The sequence below is a fragment of the Chrysochloris asiatica genome, unplaced genomic scaffold (assembly GCF_000296735.1).
Source record: "Chrysochloris asiatica unplaced genomic scaffold, ChrAsi1.0 scaffold00004, whole genome shotgun sequence".
Classification (NCBI taxonomy): Eukaryota; Metazoa; Chordata; class Mammalia; order Afrosoricida; family Chrysochloridae; genus Chrysochloris; species Chrysochloris asiatica.
The window spans coordinates 18,285,805-18,309,092 of NW_006408522.1; the positions used below are offsets into that span (position 1 = coordinate 18,285,805).

General features: G+C 37.6%; 1 protein-coding gene across 1 annotated transcript in view; it reads right to left on the bottom strand.

Moving 5' to 3' along the window:
• The window catches only part of UNC13C (unc-13 homolog C (C. elegans)), a 769,914-nt gene that overhangs the window by 466,079 nt on the left and 280,547 nt on the right, over nt 1–23,288 (bottom strand). The window contains exon 7 of the mRNA XM_006831631.1: nt 19,340–19,559. Within this exon, the coding sequence (XP_006831694.1) occupies nt 19,340–19,559 (220 nt within the window). The remainder of the gene's footprint in view (nt 1–19,339; nt 19,560–23,288) is intronic.

A 23,288-nucleotide genomic window follows, 5' to 3' on the forward strand; every position in this document is an offset into this window, starting at 1 on the left:
AAAAAAAACATAAAAGACAACAATACACATGGACCTCACCAGATGGAATACACAGAAATCAAATTAACTACATCTGTGGCAAATGATGGTAGAAAAGCACTACATCATCAGCCAAAACAAGGCCAGGGACAGATTGTGAAACAGACCACCAGTTGCTCATATGCAAGTTCAGGTTACAGCTGGAGAAAATTGAAACACACTGTGAGGTCCAAAATATGACATTGAACATATCCGATCTGAATTTAGAGATTAACTGAAGAACAGACTTGATGCATTTGACACTAATGACTGAAGACCAGAAGAGTTGTGGGATGACATCAACTACATCATATAGAAACAAAAGGAAAGATCATTAAGAAGACAAAATAGAAGGAAAAGCCCAAAATGGATGTCAGAAGAGACTCTGAAACTTGTTCTCCAGCATAGAGATACAAAAGCAAATGTAAGAAATGAGGAGGTAAATGAGCTGAACAGAGCATCTCAAAGGGCAGCTCCAGAAGACAAAGCCAAGTATTATCATGAAATGTGAAAAGACCTGGAGTTAGAAAACCAAAAGGAAAGAACATGCTCAGCATTTCTCAAGCTGAAAGAACTAAAGAAAAAATTCAAGCCATGACTTGAAATATTAAAGGATTCTATGGGCAAAATGGATTCCTGGTATGGCACTGTAGAGTCAGCAATTGACTACTAGCAACAAGGTCAGTGATTTAAACCTACCAGCCATTCCTCAGAAACCCAATACAAGAACCGACGTGATAGTACTTAACAATAAAAACATGAATAAAATATTGAATGATGCAAAAAACATCCAAAGAAGATGAAAGGGTCAGAGAAAGAGAGGAAGACTCTCAATGAAATGGATTGGCACAGTGGCAGCAGCAATGGGCTCAAGCATGACTGTGAGGATGGCGCAGGACCAATCAATGTCTTCTTCTGTTGTGTATAGGGTCTCCATGAGCCACAACTGACTTTATGGCATCTAAGAACAACAAAGCTGAATCCTTTGTGTGGTCAATAAAACACAAGTGAATATCTTTCTGGTATCCTTTGCATCAGCCATGATTCACGGATGGTGGAATCTTGAAGAAGTTACATGCTGAATCAAAATGGCTCCAAGTCCAGTTTGTGGCAGTCATGTGTTATACATATTCAAGAAATTAAATATGCCTTTTAAATGTTGGCCTTCCTGCCTCAATGTCTAAGCAACAATTAATTGTATCGTGGCTATTAGTGTCCCCAAAGAGTTTAAAAAAGAGTCCCCTGGAGTTAAAAAATTATTTTTTCCCCAAATTTCAGGAATAGTTCAGCAAACAACTGCCTCTACAACAAATGCTCACTGAAGCAACAGCTGCCAAATTAAAAGTGAGAACAAGAGGTTCCTCATTTTTGGAGTCAAATTTGTTCTAAAATTGACTCTTGGATACTTATAGAATTGATAATAATTAGGAAACCTTGACAATTATATTTGAAATCCTTCATGTCTGATCTAGACCCATTAACTACAAAATTGCCAATCTTAGGTGAGCATATAAACAGAGAATTCTATTTAAGATTTTTAATATGTTCTTTCTCAAGTGCTGGTGTGGTGCTGTAGGTTAAGCACTGGACCCCTAACCAAAAAGTTGACAATTCAAACCTACTAATTGCTCCTCAGAAGCTATATACAAGGTTGCTATGAGTCTGAACCAACTCAATGGCACTCAACAACAATGAGTTATTTCTAAAAAATATCTGTAGCTTGATTGTATCTACTTTTACATTTTTGATGTGAAGGAATGAAAATGATTCAACTTAGATTTATTCAGCTCAAAGATAAAGAGAAGTCATAACTATATTTTTGTCACTGATCTTCAAGTACTGACGTCCCTCATATTATTTTTCCAATCAAACTGGTTCTTAAATAGTACCAGTTTGTCATAACTTTTTAGCCCCTTGGTTTTATTTATTTATTTTTTCCTTCAGCCTTTTTCTGTTTATCTCCAAGTCATCAGAGATAACCTTAAATTTGCATTTATATGAGTCTTCTTTCAAAGCCTCTAGTGCAAGGTCTTGTATCCTCACTGAAGCTACAAGATGCAAAGTAGAGATCAGCAATAAATGAGATCAAATGAGATGATGTGCACTGAAGGCACTTAGGGAAGTATAAGACATTTTCCAACTGTTATGAAGTACATCCTTAGTTTAAAAAATACTCAATTGATAGACTAAACAAGACAAGCATGCTCAACAAAACTGCAAGAATATGAAACCCAATACAGAAAGAACTTGTCCCACAAGATTCCCTTGTATATAATTAATGGGACAATAAATTTCTTTAATTTTTATTTCTGACTCAAAACATTTAAATTTCAAGTGAAATATTCATTCACTCTTTTACCACCCTTATTCATTCACTGGCCACTGTTGTGGCACTGTGGGTTAATGCACTGGACTGCAAAGTCGGTTTGAACATCAACATAGGTGGTTCAGGCTCACCAGCTGCTCCTTGGAAACTTATAAAGGGTCACTATGGATAAGAACTGACTCAACAGCACTTAACAACATCAACAATAACTCATTGACTATATGCAATTTTAGTGTTTCTTCCAAATAATTAACTACATACATATTTTTCTCAAAAGCTTTCCCAAAACATTTCTACTATCTTCAAGTTATCTACCTTACCCCACTATCCTCTTTCTCAGAATATGATCTGATCTCCTACTTACCAGAAAATAGGCCTAAACTCCCTAGTTTGGAAGAAGAAAATCCAAAAAAGATCGGGTTGTAGCATTAGCAGATTTCAGTGGTGTAAATTTGACCATATGATGCTCTGGTAGCACAGCTGTTAAGAGTCAGAGTGCTAGCCTCAAGGTCAGCAGTTCGAAACTACCAGCCAATCCATGAAGAAAGATGTTTTCTGCTCCTGTAAAGATTTACAGCCTCAGGAACCCTATGCAGGGCCGCTATGAGTCGGAAGTGACGCCATGATGTAAAGCCACCACCACCGAGTTAGAACATGACTGATTTCAAACATCTCAGAAAGTTCCTGACTATTTATTAATTAGCACTGACATGTCTTTGAGTCTCATGCTAGTCTGTAAGGCTGTGTTAAATGTGTATTTCCATTCCTTGGAAAATAATGTACAGAGGCAAGAAGATATGTCTTGGAAGGAGCGAATATAAAATTATGACTATATTTGAGTATTTAATTTGACTCATGTGTTAGGAACGTCTGAGACACTCTGACCCTAAGGCTGTAGTTCTGGGAGAAGCAAGAATAAGCTCAATGTAAAATGACAAGCATGTCCTAGCCATAGAACAAAATATATTGACCCTTGGCTTCTGACTTGGTATGCTCCTAAAACAATGACCATGTGCCCAATCACTTTAAAGCACAGATTTGGTTGGCCTATGTACATGTATTTAAGAATCAGTATAAACCAAGGGCATATATCCAAAAATAAGTGGAAAAAACTACTTCAAGAAAATAAGGCAAAGGACTGTATTGGTTAATGATGCTTTAGGCATAAAAGTAGACAGACTTGGATGTGAATCCTGATCTAACTAAGTAAACTTAAGACAGTTACTTTATTTCTACAAGCCTTCATTTCCTCTTCCAAAAAAAGAATAATATAGTGTCTTCCTTAATAGGGTCACTGAGAGGATTAAATGAGCCAGTAGATATAGCTTCATAATGACCAATGAACAAATGTATTTCAGAATGTCAAAGGCATGAGGCTTTAAGCATTTATTAAGGGATTTCATATTGACAGAATTTCATGGGTTTGAGCCTCTTAATTATCTGACCCATGAATGAACTCCTTGAAAAATCTTTCATGTACTGGCTCTATCACATACTAAATGCTCTATAGATATTTCTATGAGATCCAAAGAAGTGCCTAAAAATAAAAGAAACTGGAGAAAATCATTTACCTTTTTAGATACCCATAAACCCTTGGCTACGCCTAAGTCTGGTGGGCCCAGAGGAGGTGTGTGGTTAGCATCCGTGGAAAGAAAGCAGAGGGTCTGACACTGAGTCATCTGAAGATTGCCTTCTCTCTCTAGGAGTCTCTAACATTAGAAATGTGTCTTTACTGTTTTGTTTTTCTTTGCCAGTAAAATCATGTAGGTGGGCCTACTTTTGGTGCCTGTTTTTCTTCCCCATGAAATCATGTAGGTGGGCAGATAGTTGGGTTTTTTCTCTCCTTTCCTGTAGTTGCTTTACAGCCCAAATAATCTCAACCCTTCTCTTTTAACATGCCCTCAATCTTTTCAAGGAGTAGGCCTGCAACTCCCCTTGTCCTTAAGTCAGTTGCCTCCTTTTTCTTTTAAATTGAACCCATACACCCCACATGATTTCTTGCAAAGAACAAAGGACTAGTATTTAACAGTGGGGTAACTGAAGGAACACAAATCTACCATAGCATCAAATCCCACTCCTGTAGGCAGCCAAGTCATTGACAGTAGGAGAATGTGGGCTGGTAGCCACCTTTCCAGGAATCACCCACAAACTGATTTCATTGTCAATAGGCAAAGTTAAAAAAAAGAAAGAAAAATACAATTCCACTTTGCTACTCCTCTACATATACCATTCCACTATGCTCAATCATACCATTATTGCTAAATGCAAACATTTAGAACAAGTTTGAAAACATTTGTCTTTTAAAAAATACAAAACCAAGAACACATTCACATCATTACATGTTAGAGCCATTGACTCTTATAAGCATATTAATTTTCTAGAGACTTCTGATTACTAAAAAAATTCTCTATATGGATCAGGTAAACGAATTAATTGTAATCAGTAAAAAGTTAAATTTTCAAAATGTTTTGACTGTTCAAGAAGTAAAATAGAAAAAGAGAGAGATGGAAAGAGGAAAGATGCATTTGCTCAGTGTTTAGTTAAAATATTAGAGATTCTTTTCATACACTTGAAAAGAAAAACACAAACAAACCGAAAACTATTGTAGACACAAGAAAGTAAAAACAGCCTCTGAGACCATGTATTTGGCTGACACTAACTGAGTTCTGGTAGCGTAGTGGTTACGAATCGGGCTGCGAACCTTAAGGTCAGCAGTTCGAAACTACCAGCCACTCCGCGGGAGAAAGATGAGGCTTTCTACTCCCGTAAAGATTTACACCCTCAGAAACCCTGTACAGGGTCGCTATGGGTCAGAACCGACTCGACGGCACTTAACAACAACAACAACAACTGAGTTCCCAGTGCTGCTAGAAGCCAGCCTGTGGCTCACTGGGGCCATGTCAGTCTCCTGGTTTACATAGCAATTTCATCAACACAAATCTCAAACACTCTGATAGTGTTGAAATGAGACAAAACAACTGACAAAGAAGAGGAGAGTGTACAAACCATGAAATGCCAACATCCCCGCTCCTGACTAACATGCACGATTACTGCTTCTCTCCAACTGCAACGATAGCTTCATTCTCACCTTCCCTCTTTCTCAACAACATTTATTCAGATTTTCAATCATAGACTTATTCTCACTTCCACCTAACACCCAAATCCAGAATAAAACTGCTTTCTCTGAGAGGCCCTATGACTCAATCCTGGTATGCATTCTCCTTCACAATAATGCATAATAAACCCAACTTTCTAAACTGCAGGTGTGTTCCTGGCAATCTTCAACTGGAAGGTATGGAAAAGCATTAATATCTTCTCATATATGAGGAAAATGAAGTCCTGAGAGGCTTTTGAAAATTTCAGTACAGTCAGGATTAGAAGACAGATCCATCTCAGGTAGTTCAGGACTAACAGACTGACTAATTACCTCTAGACCATTATGTAAGACACACATCCTTTTGGTCCCCCTTCAATTATTGCTGTTTAGTGCCTTTGAGTCAGTTCCAAATTATAATGACCCTAAGAATAACAGAACAAAACCCTAACCATTCTTGTATCATCCTCATAATTGTTTTTATGTTTGAACCTATTGTAGTATTTGCAGCGTCAGTTCATCTCATGGGGCTTTTCCTCTTTTGCACTGACTCTCCACTTTACCAAACAGGATGTCATTCTCTGGGACTGGTCCCTCTTGGTACCCAGGAACATGTCCAAAGTATGAGAGACAAAGTCTTATCATCCTCACTTTAAGGAGCATTCTGGCTGTACGTCTTCTAAAATAGATTTCTTTGCTCTTCTGACAGTTCATGGTACTTTCAACGTCCTTTTCCAGCACCCCTCCAATGCTGTTGTTATGGTTGTTAAGTGCCATTGAGTTGGTTTCAACCCATAATGACCGTGTATAGGGTTTCCAAAGAGTAGCTGGTGGGTTTGAATGGCCAACATTGTGGTTGGGAGTTGAGTGCTACCTATCCCTGATAATCTTCCATTATTAATCCATTCCTTTAGCTTAAAGAACTGGTCATTGTATTATTGCTGTTGTTGTTAGATGCTATCAAATTGTCTCTTACTCATAACAACTCAATGCACAACAGAAGAAAACACTGCCAGGTCCGTTGCCACCTTGAAAATTATTACATTTGAGCCCACTTTTTTTTTTTTTTGGCCACTGTGTCAGTCCATCTCATTGGGGGAGGGGGCTCTTCCTATTTTTTGCTGATCCTCCATGTACCAATCTACACAATCCAAATCCTTTGTATAGTCAATAGAGCACAAGTAAACATCTTTCTGATATTCTCTGTTTTCAGACAAAATCCGTCTGACATCAGCAATCATATCCCTAGTTACACGTCCTCTTGTGAATTTAGCTTGAATTTATGACAGTTCCCTGTGGATATACTATGCAACCATTTTGAATTATATTCAGCAAAAACTTGCATTTGATATTATTAATGATATTGTTTGATGATTTCCGTATTCTATTGCATCACCTTTCATTGGAATGGGCACACATTTGGATCCCTTTTAATCAGTTGGCCAGGTAGCTGGCTTCCAAATTTGTTGGCATAAGTGAGTGAGCACCTACAGAACTACTTAAGTTTGTTGAAACATTTCAATTCATAATCCATCAATTCTTGGATCCTTGTTTTTCACCCATGCCTTCAGTGCAGCTTGGACTTCCTCCTTCAGTAGCAATGGTTCTTGATCATATACTAGCTCTTGAAATGGTTTAACATCAACCATTTTGTTTTAGTAACGTGACTCTGTGTATTCCTTCTATCTTCTTTTAATGCTTCCTACATCATTCAATATTTTGCCCCTTGTTGTAGTTAAGTGTCTTCGAGTAAGTTCCAACTAATAACAAGCCACTAGGAGTGACTGGTGGCTTTGAACTGTCTACCTTGTGGCTCAGAGTGATCTTGTGGTCCAGTGCTTATTCTACACTGTCACACCAGGCCTCCATTTTACCCATAGAATCCTTCCATTTTTCAAATCCAGGCTTGAATTTTATTTCATTCTTTCAGCCTGAGAAATGCTGAACAAGCTCTTCCCTTTGGGTTTTCTAATGTCAGGTCATTGCACGTTTCATTTTAATACTTGACTTTGTCTTCTCAAGCTGCCCTTTGAAATTTTCTGTTCTGCTCTTGTACTTCCTCATTTCTTCAATTTGCTTTTGTTTCCCTAAGCTCAAGAGCAAGTTATAGAGTTTCTTCTAGCATCCATTTTTTGTAGTGTCTTTCATTCCTGTCTTTTAAACGACCTTTTGTTTTCTTCCTTTATGATGTCCTTGATGTCATCCTACAACTCTTTTGGTCATCCATCATTAGTGTCTAATTCTTTTCTTGAGACGGTCTATAAATTCAAGTTGTATATTATGATCATATTTTGGCACTCATGGACTTGTTTTCATTTTCTTCAGGGTCAGCCTGAAATTACATATGAGCAATTGTTTTTATGTTTGACCAGTGTGCTCCTGATCTTGTTTTAGTTGATGATACTGACCTTCTCCACCATCTCTTCCCACAGATGTAGTCAATTTGATTCCTTGTATTTCTTCTGGTGAGATCTAGATGTGGGTTGTTATATGTAGTTGAAAAATGGCATTTGCAATAAATAAGTAATTGCTGTTGTTAAGTGCCATCGAGTCAATTCCGACCCATAGCGACACTGTATAGGGTTTCCAAGGAGCAGTTGGTAAGCTTGAACCACCCACCTTGCAGTTCAAACTACTTTGCAGTCTGATGCATTAGTGCACAGAACTCCTACATAAGCGATTGGTCTTGCAAAATCCTATCATGTGATCAGCATAATTTCTGTCACGAAGGCCATATTTTCCAATGACAGATTATTCCTCTTTGTTTCAATGTTCACATTCCAATCACCAGTAATTGACAATGTATCTCGACTGAATGTTTGATCAATTTCAGACTGAAGTTGGTAGAATTCTTCAATTTCATCATCACTGTCTTTAGAGCTTGGTGCATAAATCTGAATCTTAGTGGTGTTAATTAGTTTTCCTTGTAGATGTATAGCTATTGTCCTATCTTTGGTTGCATTGTACTTCAAGATAGATCTTAAAATGTTCTTTGTGATGATGAATTCCATTCTTCGTCAATATGTCATTCCCAGCATAGTAAACCATGTTGTTGTTGTTACGTGCCATGGGTTTCCAAGTCTGTAAATCTTCATGGGAGCAGAAAACCTCATCTTTCTCCTGTGGAACAGCTGGTAATTTCGAACTGCTAACCTTGTGGTTTGCAGCCCAAGTCGTAACCACTATGCTACCTGAGTTCCTTATATATATATGTGATTGTTTAAATCAAAATTGCCAACACCAGTTCATTTTAGCTCATTATGCCTAGGATATCTATCTTTATGCATTCCATTTTCATGTTTAATGACATTCAACTTTCCGAGATTCTTACTTTGTACATTCCACGCTCCAATTATTAATGGATGTTTTAAGAGGTTTCTTTTATTTTGAGCTGTGACCCACCAGCAAATGAAAATCCTATAAGTTTTACTCCACTCATGTCATTATTGTCAACTTTACTTTGAGAATCCAGCTCTTCCTCAGTCAAATTGTGAGTGCCTTTGAACCTGAGAAACTCATCTGCTGATACTGTATCTCACAATGTGCTGCTGCTGTTTATAAGGCTTTAGCCAACCATTTAGAAGCAGTCCACCTCTCCCTCTTCCTAGTCATAGTTATACCATGAGTAACCTTGTTGGTATTTGAAATATCTATGGCATAGTTTCCAGCATCATAGCAACACGCAAGCCACTACGGTATGACAGAAGAGTGGCACAGTGATTATATTGTTGTTGTTGTTGTTGTTGTTAGATGCCATTGAGTTGGTAGCAACTTTATGCACAGCATCGTAACCTTATGAACAACAGAACAAAACACTGCCTGGTCCTGCGCTAACCTCACAGTTTTGGTATGCTTGAGCCCATTGACTAACGTATTGGATAATTTCACTTAGTCTTTTTGAGAAGGCAATGCAATAAGTATGTTATGATAGAAGTGGTGGTACTGAGGATATACTCCAATTTTGGTGGATTAGCTATAGAGGACAGCCTTTGATAGATCATTATGATGGGGATCTCTTTAAAACCAAGGTCTAGGCAGCATGGAATGTCTAAACACAGGACACCACACAGGAAAATTGAAAAAACACACACACACACTATAAATAAAATGTAACGACTTTTTCTTTTCCATTAGTATCACTTTACATTTGTTATTGTTAAGTGCTGTCAAGTTGGTTCCAACTTATAGAAACCTAGGGTTTCTGATACAGCTGGGGGATTTAAACTTCTGACCCTGTGGTTCACAGTCCAGTGCTGATCCTATAGTGCTACATCAGAAGTCTACCACTTTACATAGTTCTTTACAAATTAAGTTCAGAGACCTGTGTTCTAATCCTGCCTTGTAATTCACTTGATTTTTTTTTTGCCAAGACACTAAATCACTTGAAATTAGTAAAATCAGTAGATTTGATTAAAGATAGCAAATGCTCTCTAAATAGTCTATGTTTTTTTGGGAAGATGATATTCCAATCATTATAGGCCAATTCTAATTTTAGTTCTCTTGCATTTATTCATTGTTTAGCCAACAGTGATTCCATGTGTGTGAAATACTGGGGAAATATAAAATACTGTATCACTCTGTAGAAGTGGATATACACAGTTCTACTTCAAAACTTCCTAACCATATATTACATAAACATATGTTGTACAATTGAAGTTGAAAAAATAGGATATCAAAAATTCTCATAAGGTGTTTTCACATCTTTTCATCTGAATTAGTATTAGAAGATAAGGTAGAGTACAGGAACAACATTGATTACTTTTTTTCTATCTTTGAAAGTCCAAAAAAAAGTTCACACTCTTGGTAACTACTCAATAAAAGCAAATTGATGACTGTCTTAAAATATCATGCTTGCAAAATACGGTAATAGGGGTTCAAAGAAGAGAAATCAATATCTAATTTACAGGTTGTTGCTGTTGTTAAGTGTTATCAAGTTGGTTCCAACTCACAGTGACGCTTTATAGAATTTCCGAGGAGCAGCTAGTGGGTGTGAACTGCTGACCTTGTGGTTCAAAGTCCAGTGCTGATCCTACATTGCCACACCAGAGTCCAATCTACAGGTAGGTGTATACTAAAAAAATAATTAATGTGAATTTGTACTGGCTTAGATTAGGACACATAAGCTTAACATGAGACCTGGTTGAGTGATGATAGTTATCCATTTGACTGTAAACCTAAAGGCTGTTGATTCAAATCTACCCAGAGGCTTTGAGGGAGAAAAATCTGACAGTCTACTCCAGGAAATATTTATTATTATTGTTATTATTATTATTATTATTATTATTATTATGTGCCTTTGCATCATTTCTGACTCATAGCAAACCAATGCACCATAAAACGCAACATTGAACCATCCACAAAACTGTTGCTATGCTTGAGATCATTGTTGCTTCCATTGGATCATATATCTCATTGGGAGTCTTCCTCTTCTTTGAAGTCCCTCTGCTTTACCAAGCATGGAATACTTCTCCAGGCTCAGGTTCCTCTTAACAACGTGTCCAAATTATGAGAGATGAGGTCTGACCATGCTCATTATTAAGAAGCATTCTGGCTGCACGTCTTCCAATTTTCTTGGGGCAGTCCATGGTACTTTCAATATCTTCACCAACACATGATTCAAATGCATTGATCTTTCTACAGTCTTCCTTAGTTATTGTACAACTTTTGCATGCATTTGAAGTGATGGAAAATACCATTGGATTGGGTCAGGTCCACTTTAGTTCTAAAAGTGACATCTTTGCTCTTTAATATTTTAAAAAGATCTTTTGCAGAAGATTTACCCATTGCAATATGTCGTTTGGTTTCTTGATTGCTGCTTCCATGAGCATTGATTGTGGATCCAAGCAAAATGAAATTTTTGACAACTTCAATATTTTCCCCATTTACCATGATGCTATTAGTCCATTGCAAAGATTTTCATTTTCTTCACATTGAGGTGCAATCCATACTGAAGGTTGTAGTCTTTGATCTTCATCAGCAAATATTTCAAATCTTCTTCCCTTCCAGCATGCAAGGTTGTATCATCTGAATATCACAGGTTGTTAATGAGTCTTCCTCCAATACTGATGACAGGTTGGTCTTCCTATAATTTACTTTCTCAGAGTTTTTGCACAACATACAAATTGAATAAGTATGGTAAAAAAGATACAGTTTTGACACATACCTTTCTTGATTTGAAACTATTCAGTATCCCATTGTTCTAACCTAACAATTACCTCTTGGTCTATGAACAGGTTCCTAAGGAGCAAAATCAAGTGTTCTCTAACACTCATTCTTCTCAGTGATATCCATCATTTATTATGATTCATATCATTGAATGCCTTTGCATAGTTAATAAAGCACAAGTAAATACCTTTCTGGTATTCTCTGCTTTCAGCCTGGATCCATCTAATGTCAAGAATGATATCCCTAGTTCCAAGTCCTCTTGTGAATCTGGCTTGAATTTCTGGCATCTCCTTGTTGATGTACTGCTGTAACTGTTTTGAATTATCTTTAGCAAAATTTTACTTGCATGTGACATTAATGAGATTGTTTGATGATTTCCACATTCCATTGGATCATCTTTATTTGGAAGGGGCACTAATGTGGATCTCTTCCAACTGGTTGAAATAGCTATCTTCCGAATTTCTTGGCCTAGGCAAGTAAGCACCTCCAGGACTTTACCAGTTTGTTAAAACAGTTCAGTTGGTATTTTATCAATTTTTGTAGGCGTGTTTTTCACCAATGCCTTCTGTATAAATTGGATTTCTTCCCTCAATATCATCAGTTCTTGATCATATGATTGAACATTAACCAGTTCTTTTTGGTATAGTTACTCTGTGTATTCTTTCCATCTTTTTTGGATGCTTTCCGCATCATTCAGTATTTTGCCCAGAGAATGCTTAAATGCTGTAACATAAGACTTGAATTTTCTCTTCTGTTCTTTCAGCTTAAGAAAAGCTGAGCATATTCTTCCCTTTTAGTTTTCTAATTCCAGATCTTTACACACTTCACTACTGTACTTTATTTTTTGTCTCCTCAAGCTACCCTTTGAAAATACATGTTCAGTTTTTTATTTCATCATTTCTCCCACTCACTTTAGGTTCTCTATGTTCAAGAGCATGTTTCACAGTCTCTTCTGATATCCATTTTGGTCTTTTCTTTCTTTCCTGCCTTTTTAATAACCCTTTGCTTTCTTTGTGGATGATGTTCTTGATGTCATCCCACAACTCTTCTGATCTCCAGTTATTAGTGTCTAATGCATCAAATCTGTTCTTCAGATGAACTCTAAATTCATTTTTGGTGTAATCAAGGTCATATTTTGGCTCTCATGGACTTGTTTTAAGTTTCTTTATATTCAGCCTGAACTTGCATATGAGCAATTGATGGTCTGTTCAACAGTCATTACTTGATGTTGTTTTGGCTTATGATACTAAGCTTCTCCATCATCTCTTCCCTCAAATGAATTCTTGTGTATTCCATCTGCTGAGTTCCACATGTATGGTTGCTGCTAATGTTGTTGAAGACATGGTATTTGCAATGAATAACTCATTTATATTGTTCTATCATGTGCTCTCCCACATGGTTTCTATTACTAAGGCTGCATTTTCCATATACTTATCTTCCCTCTTTGTTTCCAGCTTTCACATTCTGTTGTTGTTGTTAAGTGCTGGTGAGTTGGCTCCAACTCATAGCCACCCTGATTAGGGTTTCCAAGGAATAGCTGGTGGGTTTGAACTGCCATCCAATGTTGATCCTACAGTGCCACACCAGGTGTCTCATTGGTTATTATGAATGCATCAATGTTTGATCATTCAGACTGAAAAAGTTGGTAAAATTCTTGAGTTTTATCCTCATTGGCTTTAATCATTGTTCCTTAAATTTAAACAATAGTATAGTCTTCCTTGCAGTTGTATGAATATTATCCCATCACAGATAGTGTTGTTCTTCAAGATAGATCTTGAGACGCTCTTTTTGATGATGAGTGCAATGCTATTCCTCACCAATTTGTTGTTTCTGGCATAGTATGTTGTATGATTCAAAATGGCCAAAAGCTGACTAATGCCTAAGATATTGATCTTTATGTATTTCATTTCATTTTTGATGACTTCTAACTTTCCTAGATTCATATTTTGTACATTGTTATGGTTCCAACTCATAGCAACCCTGCATAGGGTTTCCAGGAGCAGCTGGAGAGTTTGAACCTCCAACCTTGTAGTTCAAATTGACCATGGAGTCTAGTTCTTATCCTAGAGTGCCACACCAGGACTTTAGTGAGGTTCTGCAATTACTTCTTTGGATATGTGTAAGGAAGGATAGATCACTTGGGTTTTGCATTATTATTTGCATATTTTTCCAATTTCTGTAGCTGTGTATTATTCATTTTGAAAAGGAATTTATTTTACACATGATCTTTCTTCTACGTATGTTTCATTATCCATTGTTGTTGTTGTCAGGTGCCATTAAGTACGAACCGACTCATAGTGACCCCATGCACAGCAGAACGAAACAATGTCCGATCCTGGGCCAACCTCACTACTGCTGCCACAGTTGACGCCATCAATGATGCCACCTGACCTATCCATCTCGTTGGGGGTCTTCCTCTTTTTCTCTGAACCTCCATCTTACCCAGCATGACATCCTTCTCCAGTGACTGTTCCCTCCTGACAACATGTCCAAAGTATGAGAGACGAAGTTTAGCCATCTTGGCCTCCAAGGAGCACTCTGGCTACACTTCTTCCAAAACAGATCTATTGGTTCTTTTGGCAGTCCATGGCACTTTCAGTATTCTCCTCCAACACCACAATTCAAGGGCATCAATTCTTCTATGATCTTCCTTATTCACTGTCCAGCATTCACATCCATATGAGGTTATTGAAAGTACCATGGCTTGGGTCATGTGCACCTTACTCCTCAAGCTGACATCTCTGCTCTTCAACACTTTAAAAAGTTCCTGTGCTGCAGATTTGCCTAATGCAATACGTCGTCTGATCTCTTGACTGCTGCTTCCGTGAACGTTGATAGTTGATTCAAGAAGAATGAAGTCCTTGACAACTTCAATCTTTTTCTCCATTGATAAGAATGTTGTTTATTGGTTCAGTGGTGAGGATTTTTGTTTTATTGACATCGAGATGCAATCCATACTGAAGGCTGTGTTCCTTGATCTTCATCAGTAAATGTTTAGAGTCCTCTTCATTTTCAGAAAGCAAGGTTCATTCTACATACAACCCTTAAAAGTCACAGTTTATTTGTTTGTTTTTAGATGAATATTTCCACTGCTGTAACAGGTTTCTTATGGGCTAAAGTAATATTACACTGAGTACATAATCTGAGAAACTGGATTACAAAAAAATAATGTGGCATCAGGATTGGAGAAAGACTCATTAACAACCAGCAATGTGCAGATGACACACTCTTGCTTGTTGAAAGTGAAGAAGACTTGAATCGCTTACTGATAAAGAACAAAAACTACACTCCTCAGTATGAAACATACTTCAGCATAAAGAAAACAAACATTTTCAAAACTTTAAGAAACATCATAAAAGGCAGAGAAATGATTGAAACTCTCAAGGATGACATTTCACATGGGTCCATAGTCAACACTCATGGAGGCAACAGTCAAGAAATTGAATGACATGCTGTATTGGGTAAATCTGCGGCAAAACACCTCTGTTAAACTATTAAAAAAACTAAGATGTCACTTTGAGGACTAAGGTATGCCTGACCAAAGTTAGGGTATTTCTAATCATTTCTTATGCATGGGAAAGCTGGGCAGTGAATAAGGAAGATTCAAGAAGAACTGATGCATTTGAATTATAGTGTTAGTAAAGAATATGAAATAAACCACAAACTGCCAAAAGAACAAACAAATTTGTCTTGGAAGAAGTGCAGTGAGAACGCTCTTTAGAAGTGAAGATGGCAATACTGTGTCTCATGTACTTAGGATATATTATCAGGAGGACCAGTACCTGGGGAAAGACATCATGCTTGGTAAAGCAGAAGGTTATTGAAATGAAAACAACCCATTCAACAAAATGCATTTACATAGTGGCTGCAACAACAGCCTCACACCTACCAATGATTGTGAGGATGGCACAGGACCAGGGAATGTTATGTTCTGTTGTCCATAGGGTCTCTATGATTAGGAAATCAACATGATGGTACGTATAGCAACAACAATATTAAGCAGGGTCACCAACCTTCTCCTCCTTAACTATAATCCAATTTTTCCACAACAAAATGCTTCCTTTTTACTTATTTATTTTTTCCAAAAGACTAATGTTTTTGCAGATGACAGAATACAAGTGAATTCATTAAAGGAAAGCCAGGTGCACTCTGATGCTGCCTCTGGCTTGAAACTGAGATGCTAATGATAAAGCTAATGATAATGCCTTCTCAGTTTCTCCTTATCTCCTCTGCTTCTAGCCTCCTCCAATTAGTCTTGAGCCTGGAAAGCAGAACAGTGTAGGAATTGTCACCAAGTAAAACTAGATACAGAGGAACTGAGGTGATCCTGTTTCGGAAACTCAACATTTTCATGCATCTCTAAACCAACAAGGAAGCACTGAAGCAGTGAGTGGATTTATATACCCTCCTGGTCTTGGAAAAACTACAGAAAGGATCAACAAGACAAGACAAGAAGCTGGTTCATTGAAAGGATTAATAAAATTGACAAACCACTGGCAAAATTAACAAAAGAAAAGAGGGAGAAGACACAAATAACATGCATACACTCACCTGGTCTTTAATTCCATTTGACAGAAAGTGTGACAGATAGATTCCTAAGGCTTTATGGGGATGAAATGCCAAACCTAAATCAATTTGAAGTAACTCTACATACTCTCGCTTTTGCATGGGTCAGACCACATTTAGAGTTTTTATTTTGTTTTAGTTTTTTTCTTTCTTTTTCTTTAATTCTCTATGTGCATGTGTTGACAAGCTATAATGACTTCAGAAAAGGATCAGAAAGGTAACAAGACAACTAAAAGAATAAATATCTTCAAATATTTAAAAACTGTCATATACAAAGGAGATGAAATTATTAAACATTTTCTCGAGTGGTACAATTTGGCTTAAGTGGTGGAAGTTACTTGGAGGCAGACATTGGCTCAAAGTTGAATTTATAGCAAGAATTTTTTAATGCTGAATTAAGCTGCCAACCAAGGTATTAAATTTTCCCTGGAGGTATTCAAGTCGAGACTGAATAACCATTTTAAAAAGGAAATCACAGAACCTTCTTACATTTACAGGAGGCTGAACTAGCTATTCCTTCCAACTATAATTTCTCTTACTATTCTGTTCTTTCTTCATCGCTGGCATACAAGGAGATCTTCAGACAAGACCTCTCTATTGCAAATTTCTTGCTCAGACCAAGGAATAAAAGACACTTTCTAAGAAATTTGTGCAGATTTTATAGAAAGAATATCAAGTTTTAATAAATATTATTATGAGAAATAGAATAAACCATAGGGTTTGCAGTTCAAATACACCAGTGGCTCCACAGGACAAAAATGAGGTTTTTCTGCTCCCCTAAAGATTTACAGTCTCAGACACTCGATAGACGGTGACCCTGAGTTGGGATAGATTGATGTCAGTGGGTATGTTTCTTGTTTTTTATTGTGAGAAATGGTGACTTTGAATTTTGGAACCTGCAAAACCTCTTTGTGTTTAATATGAGAGTGTGAATTATAGGGGGAAACTGAGAATGTATTTTAAATATCCCCTTCCTGGGGCATGCATTCTACCCTAAGTAGTCCACTTTTTAAATTATTATTATTATTCCAATTTACATATCCATTTCAGTGACTAACATATGGTTTGACTTACTTAACAAATAATGCATCCACTCGTAAGGAATAGAAGATTATGAAAATGGTTCCAAGATTGAATGAATAGGTGTCAACTCTTCTCTTTGAAAGAGTGAAGAAAAATGGGGACATTTCTTAGGTATTATCTGCATTATCTTTTTTTTTTATGTTTCTGCTCTGTTTCCTCAAAGCTCACAGTCCTAATATGCTTATTTTTTAAAACAATTGTTTGCAATTCATTTTTTAAATAAGCGGATTTGAATCTTTTAGATTATGAGATTTTGCAAGTAAATTAGATGAATCATAATGAATTAACCCCTGTCCTTTTTAGCTGTCAACCCACAAAATAGTTTTTAATTTTCAAAGTAAGGATATTACTTTCTTTGCTAAATAGATGTAAACATTATCATCAATACAGCCATAATCTGATCTGACTGTAGTGAGAACACTTATCAGGTAGAGAAAACTATAGAATGTATTTGACTATGGTTATGATAAGTCAGGTATGACAATATTTCTGGTGTATTCTTTATTTTGACATTTTCCTCTGCCCCTCTCAATTTTAGGCATTTCATATCCTTAGATTGAACACATCATATAAACAATAAATTTGTTGTTGTTGTTACGTGCTGTTGAATTGCTTCTGACCCATAGCGACCCTGTATAGAGTTTCCAAGGAGCAGCTGGTGAGCTTGAACCACCGACCTGACAGTGAAAAGTCAATACTTTGTATTTTAGAGGGTGAAGTGTTGACATTTCTGGACCTAATCTAAGGTATTAAAAATTTTTTAAATGGAATATGTAACTTGTCATAAAGGTCCATTCAGAAATGTGAAACAGCTACAGGTTACTAATTGAGCATCTACTATTTTAGTTATTAAATCTTCCAATAAGTCTCTTAAGTATATTTTATGTTGTCTGTTCATTCAGTGAAAGAAAACAAAACCTTGAGAAGTAAATAATTTGTCTGAGTTCACACATCTAGTAAGTAAATTTGACTTGGACATTCTTACCAATAGCTACCGATTTCCATCACTTGGGCATCTTTTGTAGACAAACCACAGCCATTGTAAGGTAGACAACAAGGGGTTATACCTAGACCCTTGTATGGACTGCATACTTTTACACATAACACACACTGGGTTATTATGAGATAAAGGTGAGAATATGAACTGAAGGTAAGAATATAAAATTTGATGAGAGTGCAATTGCGTTCTGGTGTTCATTCTGAGGATTTCAATAGGAGTAGGCTGGTGGCATGAGCAGTTCTGGTTACAAGTCACGTTGCTAACCTAAAGGTCAGCAGTTCGAAACTACCAGCCATTCCAAGAGAGAAAGATGAGGCTTTCTGCTCCTATAAATATTTACAGCCTTGGAAACCCTATACAAGGTCACTATGAGTCGGAACTGACTCTGTGGCACACCACTACCAAAAGCAACCTGGTGGCACAGTGGCTAAAATGTTTGGCTACTACAGGAGAGGTTGCGGGTACAAATCCACCTGCCACTCCATGGGAAACAGAAGTGACAATCTGCTTCCATAAAGATTGTTGTTGGTGGTGTTAAGTATCGCGGGGTCAGTTCCGACTCATAGTGACCCTGCACAGGGTTTCCAAGGCTGTAAATCTTTATGGGAGCAGAATGCCTCATCTTTCTCCCATGGAAATGCTGGTAGTTTAGAACTGCTAACCTTGAGGTTAGCAGCCCAATTCGTAACCACTAAGCTACTAGAGTTGGAAACCCAATGGAGCAGTATTACTCCATCCTATAAGTTTCTATGAGGTACTTATAATCAACTCTATGGAGTCCTGGTGTGGCGCTGTGGGTTAATGCGCCAGACTGCAAAATCTTTTGAACTGCAAGGTCAGTAGTTCAAGCTCACCAGCGGCTCCTCGGAAACCCTATACAGGGTCCATATGGGTTGGAACTGACTTGACGGCACTTCACAACAACAACAATATGGCTGTATGATGGCTGTCTGTGTTTCTTTGTGTATGTGGTAAGTGACTGGTAGGATTTGTGGAAAACCAGCAAAAGCTAAAGCATTTAACCCCAAAATAGTTGGAATAAAGGAAGCAATGCACAGCCAATTCTTCAGCCTGGACAAGTACTCACTCTGCAAACAGTCAGCATTGAGGAGGTCCTGACACTTCTCATGACACTTGACTCCACATTCCAAGCACTTCATGCCTTGCCGGGCAATTCCCCACAGCAGCCCTTCACACTCGTAACAGTAGGTGGGTGCAGTAGCCGTCCAGACCTCAAAATTGTGTGGGGTGGTAGAGGACATGGGGTAGATCAACGCTTGCAAGGTCTTCTTGAAAACATGCATTTTCTGTGAAGATGAGAGAAAATACCAATGCAAGCCAAGTCAGTGAATTTGGAGAATTTCAACAGCTACAAACAATTTTATCCTGTGGCCTTAAACATGCCGATGAAACAGAACCCCTTGCTTTTCTATTTAAGTGATGACAGCAAGAACTATAATTCTGCTGACTGTTAACTACAAGGTTGGTGTTTCGAACCACCAGCTGCTCCTCAGAAACTCTATACAGTGTTGCTATGAACCAACTCAATGGCACTTAACACAACAATGGTTGTGGTGATGTGCCATGATCCACTCGGTTCTGACTCATAGCGACCCTGTACAGGGTTTCCGAGGCTGTCAATCTTTACGGGAGCAGAGAGCCTCATCTTTCTCCCACGGAGCAGCTGGTAGTTTCGAACTGCTCACCTTGCGGTTTGCAGCCTAATTCATAACCACTATGCTACCAGAGCTCCTATAATACAACAATAACAGGACCCAATTCAGTCATTGGAAAACCAAGAATTCTCGACTCTTCTAGACTGGACTAGTTCCTACTGTTGCGCATGCTTCTTTCTCACTCATTCATTATGACCTGATCATGGGTGGTTTCCCCTGTTCTACTCTAAGTTATCATGGGGCTGTTTTGAAAATCAAATTATATGATGATAATGGTAGTATCCTATGAGCTGCAAAATAGTGAATGAATACATCATATCAATATTGATGGGGAATTTTTGAAAGTCAGCCATAAGGTGATAGAAATAGAACTGATATTGCGTGAGTCCTTTCTATGCTTCTCCTAGCCAGCTATGTGGGTGGCTTCCTGAGAGAAAGCCCAGCATTTTCCGTGGTTGTATTACAGATAATTCCACACAGCTGCCTAATGCATAATAAATGGATATTTATATAAATCTTGCAGGAATGTAGCTGATAAATAATGTTAGAAAGAAAGCATTTATATTTTATATTCATTGTATATAAATCACATTTTGTGATTTATTTCTTCCCACAGTGGTGAACTAATGAATCTTTAATTATTTTTTTCAGTTCCACAGTATGGAAACAGCATTCTTTTTACTGGTACATTCTCTTCATTATGTTCTTTCCCATAATGTTCTTGGTATAAGAGTACTGGTGGGTAACCATGCCAGGAGAATAAGCTTCAACAATTTTTTTTCTAACTCTGATCAGTCAGTCCCATATGATGTGAGGGTCTGGTGAGTCCAAAGCTCCTTCTACTTCTCATGAACTTATAGAGCAGTATCCTGGTCAAATGTGAGAACTATTCAAGTGGGGGTTATATAGCAGGAACAACTGGGTTCGTCACTTTTCCTATAAAGATCGACTCAACCAAGGCTATATATCTTGACTTCAATTCATAATAAAGAGGTCCTGTCTTTCAAAGACATGTTGAAAGTTCTTTGAGAGGTAGGAGCATGTATTATTCATCTGCTGCTGCCTCTGTTTTATTGCCTAGCAGAGAAAGTATCTTTAATATCATTAAAATGAATTGAATGACCCTTGGTATAACAGATTCCCATCAGCCCTCCACACTCAGAGTCTCATATTCTACCTGGGTTTTAAGGCACTATATGTGGAAGCATGTATTTACACGTGTGTGTTTAATATGGCATTTACCAGTTAGCTATAACAATAAGGAGGGAATTATGGTATTCTATAGTTGCATGCTGTGCATAAGGTCACTATGAGTGGGTACCAACTCCATGGCACCTAACAAAGACAACAACAACAGTTGCATGGGAAATTCAATTCTCTGAATTCAATAGAATATTCTCTGAACTCAATAGAGTAGGTGGGAAAAGAACAAAGTTTGTTACTGAACATAAAATAAGAAATTCATATGAATAGAGAAAGCAGAGCTAAGCAAGGGGTTGTTTTTAAACAACATCTTTTAAGATAAAGTAAATTTTCATAACATTTTATCTTATCCTCTGTGTCCATTTTCTTTGTTGAATTCAAGTCATATAAATCCTGGTGTGGCGCAATAGGATAAACACTAGACTGCTAGCGATAAGGTTGGCTGTTTAAACCTACCAGCCATTCCTCGAAAACGCTATACAGGGTAGCTATGAGTCGGAACCAACTCAATGACACTTAACAGCAACAATTAAGTCCTTCGGCTATAGCAAAAGTGATATATATAAGTGGTGCAGGTGGTGGAGTCAGTTCCGACTCATAGTGACCCTGTGTAGGGATTCCAAGGCTGTAAATCTTTATGGGAACAGAAAGCCTCATCTTTCTCCCATGGAAAAGCTGGTAGTTTCGAACAGCTGACCTTGAGGTTAGCAGCCCATCTTGCAACCACTATGCTACCAGAGCTCCTTAATACATATAAATAACACTTGCTAAAAATTAAACATGCCAGCAGAAAACAAATATAAGAGCTCTAAATAGACAGCTGAGAAGATTTCATTAAAATGTTTTGCTTGATTTTGCTTTGTTAAATCACCATGATCCATTCTATGCAAACAGAGAATGAAGCTCATTTGAAAAAATAAGAAACATGGAAAATTCACTAGACAGCACATAGAAAATCAATTGAATGGGGCATTAAAGAAAATCCCAACATTCAAAAGCTACTGATGATGGAGAAAACCATTGGTTAAATTTCTAGAGGGTATATACTCACAAGCTCAGGGAAATGATAACATAATGAGTCTGTTTCATTCCTAATTTGGGGGACATGGGCTTGTGGTTAACAACGCTGAAAACAACTAAAATAAATGGCATATGAAAGCATTCATTACTGCAACAAAGTGTAAGATGGAGTGATGGTCACTTTAGAAACTCAGAAAATGAAGAGTTGTAAAAATGTACTGCATAGGAAGGAATTCCTGATCTCAGAGGTACTGCATCTTAGAAGAAAGAGGTGCTGTCTCAGAAACATAACAAGACCTGATCAAAGAAGATAATATAGAAGGACAGAGTGTGAGATTTTTGTGGATTAAGGCAAAATGAACTTGTTAATAAAAGCTGGGTAGAAGAAAGCAGGCAATCCTAAAATTTGTCATGGACAATGGCAGATGAAAGTCTGTAGCTCCACCACTAGGAGAGGATTAAATGGAAGAGAGAGAAACAAAAGGTAGTACTCAAGAGCAGCAATTAGCTGTAGATATAGGGAGTCCTGGTGTGGCGCTGGTCCTTAATGCGCCAGACTGCAAAGCTGTTTGAATTGCAAGGTTGGCGGTTCAAGCTCACCGGCCACTCCTTGGAAACCCTATACAGGGTCCCTATGGGTTGGAACTGACTCGATGATATATAACAACAACAACTTAGGGCCCAAACTGAAAGGAAAGGACAAGAATGGACATACTATCCAGAGAAGGTCTTTGGCCTAGGTAAAGTAGTCAAAATAGAATATGTGGAGGGGGAGGTCCTAGGAAAAGGCAGAACCCTTTAGTGTTCTGAGATTGGGACCTAAGGACAGAGTAAATTTGGCACTATGCGTGACTTGCTGCTATCCTATTTCAAATGTTTCTAAACATTTCATATCTTTTATAATAAGCATGTAATCAAAAAATAAATCCACTGCTGTCAAGTCATGTCTGACTCATAGTGACTCTCTAAGACATAGTTGAACGGCTCCGTAGGATTTCTAAAGCTTTACATCTTTATGGAAGCAGCTTGCTTCATCTTTCTTCAACAAAGCCCTAACCGTTAGGTTAGCAGCCCAACATTTACCCACCTTGACACCAATTTCCTTAGTTTCTAAAATTGATGTATTATTTGAATATA